The sequence below is a fragment of the Sceloporus undulatus genome, unplaced genomic scaffold (genome assembly GCF_019175285.1).
Source record: "Sceloporus undulatus isolate JIND9_A2432 ecotype Alabama unplaced genomic scaffold, SceUnd_v1.1 scaffold_38684, whole genome shotgun sequence".
Lineage (NCBI taxonomy): Eukaryota > Metazoa > Chordata > Lepidosauria > Squamata > Phrynosomatidae > Sceloporus > Sceloporus undulatus.
In genome coordinates, this window is record NW_024841594.1 from 1 (window position 1) to 1,113 (window position 1,113).

At 45.2% G+C, this 1,113-nt stretch overlaps 1 protein-coding gene across 1 annotated transcript; it reads right to left on the bottom strand.

Annotated features, from left to right (window-relative positions):
* Nucleotides 1-3: 3 nt before the first annotated feature.
* LOC121918799 (tropomyosin alpha-3 chain-like) lies at nucleotides 4-387 on the bottom strand (the record flags this gene model as incomplete). The annotated part of the gene is made up of 1 exon (XM_042444784.1): nucleotides 4-387. A coding segment is annotated over exon 1 (384 nt), but the record flags the coding sequence as incomplete, so codon positions are not given.
* Nucleotides 388-1,113: the final 726 nt, after the last annotated feature.

The window sequence follows — 1,113 nt, forward strand, 5'->3', positions numbered from 1 at the left end:
AACTTTTTCATATTTTTGGTTAGCCTGTTCATTGATGTGATTGGTTTTATTGAGCTTGATCTCTGGCAGGTCCATCTTCTCTTCATGCTTCAGGGCTCTGTTCTCAATAGACTTCACGGTCCATTCACGCTCATCTTCAGCTTTCTTGACTTTCTCCAACTTTTGCAAGGCTGCAGCAAGGTGCTCCTGGGCCTGGTCCAGCTCTTCCTCAACTAGTTGAATGTGCTGATTTAGGGATGCCACTTCTGCCTCAGCCTGTTTGCGGGCGCAGTGCTCAGCCTCGACCTCCCTCTCCAGCCTCTCGGCTCTCTCATCGGTCTTGTCGGCATGCTGCTGCAGCACCTGGATCTTGCACTTAGATGCCTCAGTGGTGATCACTCCAGCCATGGCCCATTCTCCTCCATTCAGCTGCGCCTCGCCTGCTGCCAAGAGGTTGCAGTGCAGACCATATCCGTTTTGATTTTAATTCTGAATGTTCTTCTTACAGATGTTTGAATTTCAGTAAAAGAAGAAGGAAATTCAGCATGCCCTTCTATAATTTCCTCATTTTTCCTTGCAGAATATCTTTGCTCAGACACCTCACAGCTCTGCCCCAGTTACAATGAGAATACTATACATGTTTAATTGGAAGTAATTGGATAAATCCCTATTTCAAAGAACTCATTTTGCACATTGGTTTGAAAATGCAAAAAATTAAGGATGTTCACTTAAAATGAAAAACAGAACCAATGTCTTCATCCTCATAATCAGCGGTGACAATACTGCAAAAATCATAAGCCGATATGGGCACTTGTCTTTCCCAAATCCATGAGTATATGTAGATAACTGCCATTGCCTCTGAGGAAGAACAGCCAGGTACACATAATAATAATAATAATAATAATTTATAGACCGCTATTCCGCAATGATCATAGCGATGTACTGTAAAATTGCAACACAATACAAAAAATTGCAAGGCCTCTCTCCCCCTCAAGATGGTGGTTGGAGGAGGGCTCTTTGTCTTCCAGGCCTGGCCTCTCTCCCCCTCAAGATGGCGGTTGGAGGAGGGCTCTTTGTCTTCCAGGCCTGGCCTCTCTCCCCCTCAAGATGGCGGTTGGAGGAGGGCTCTTTGTC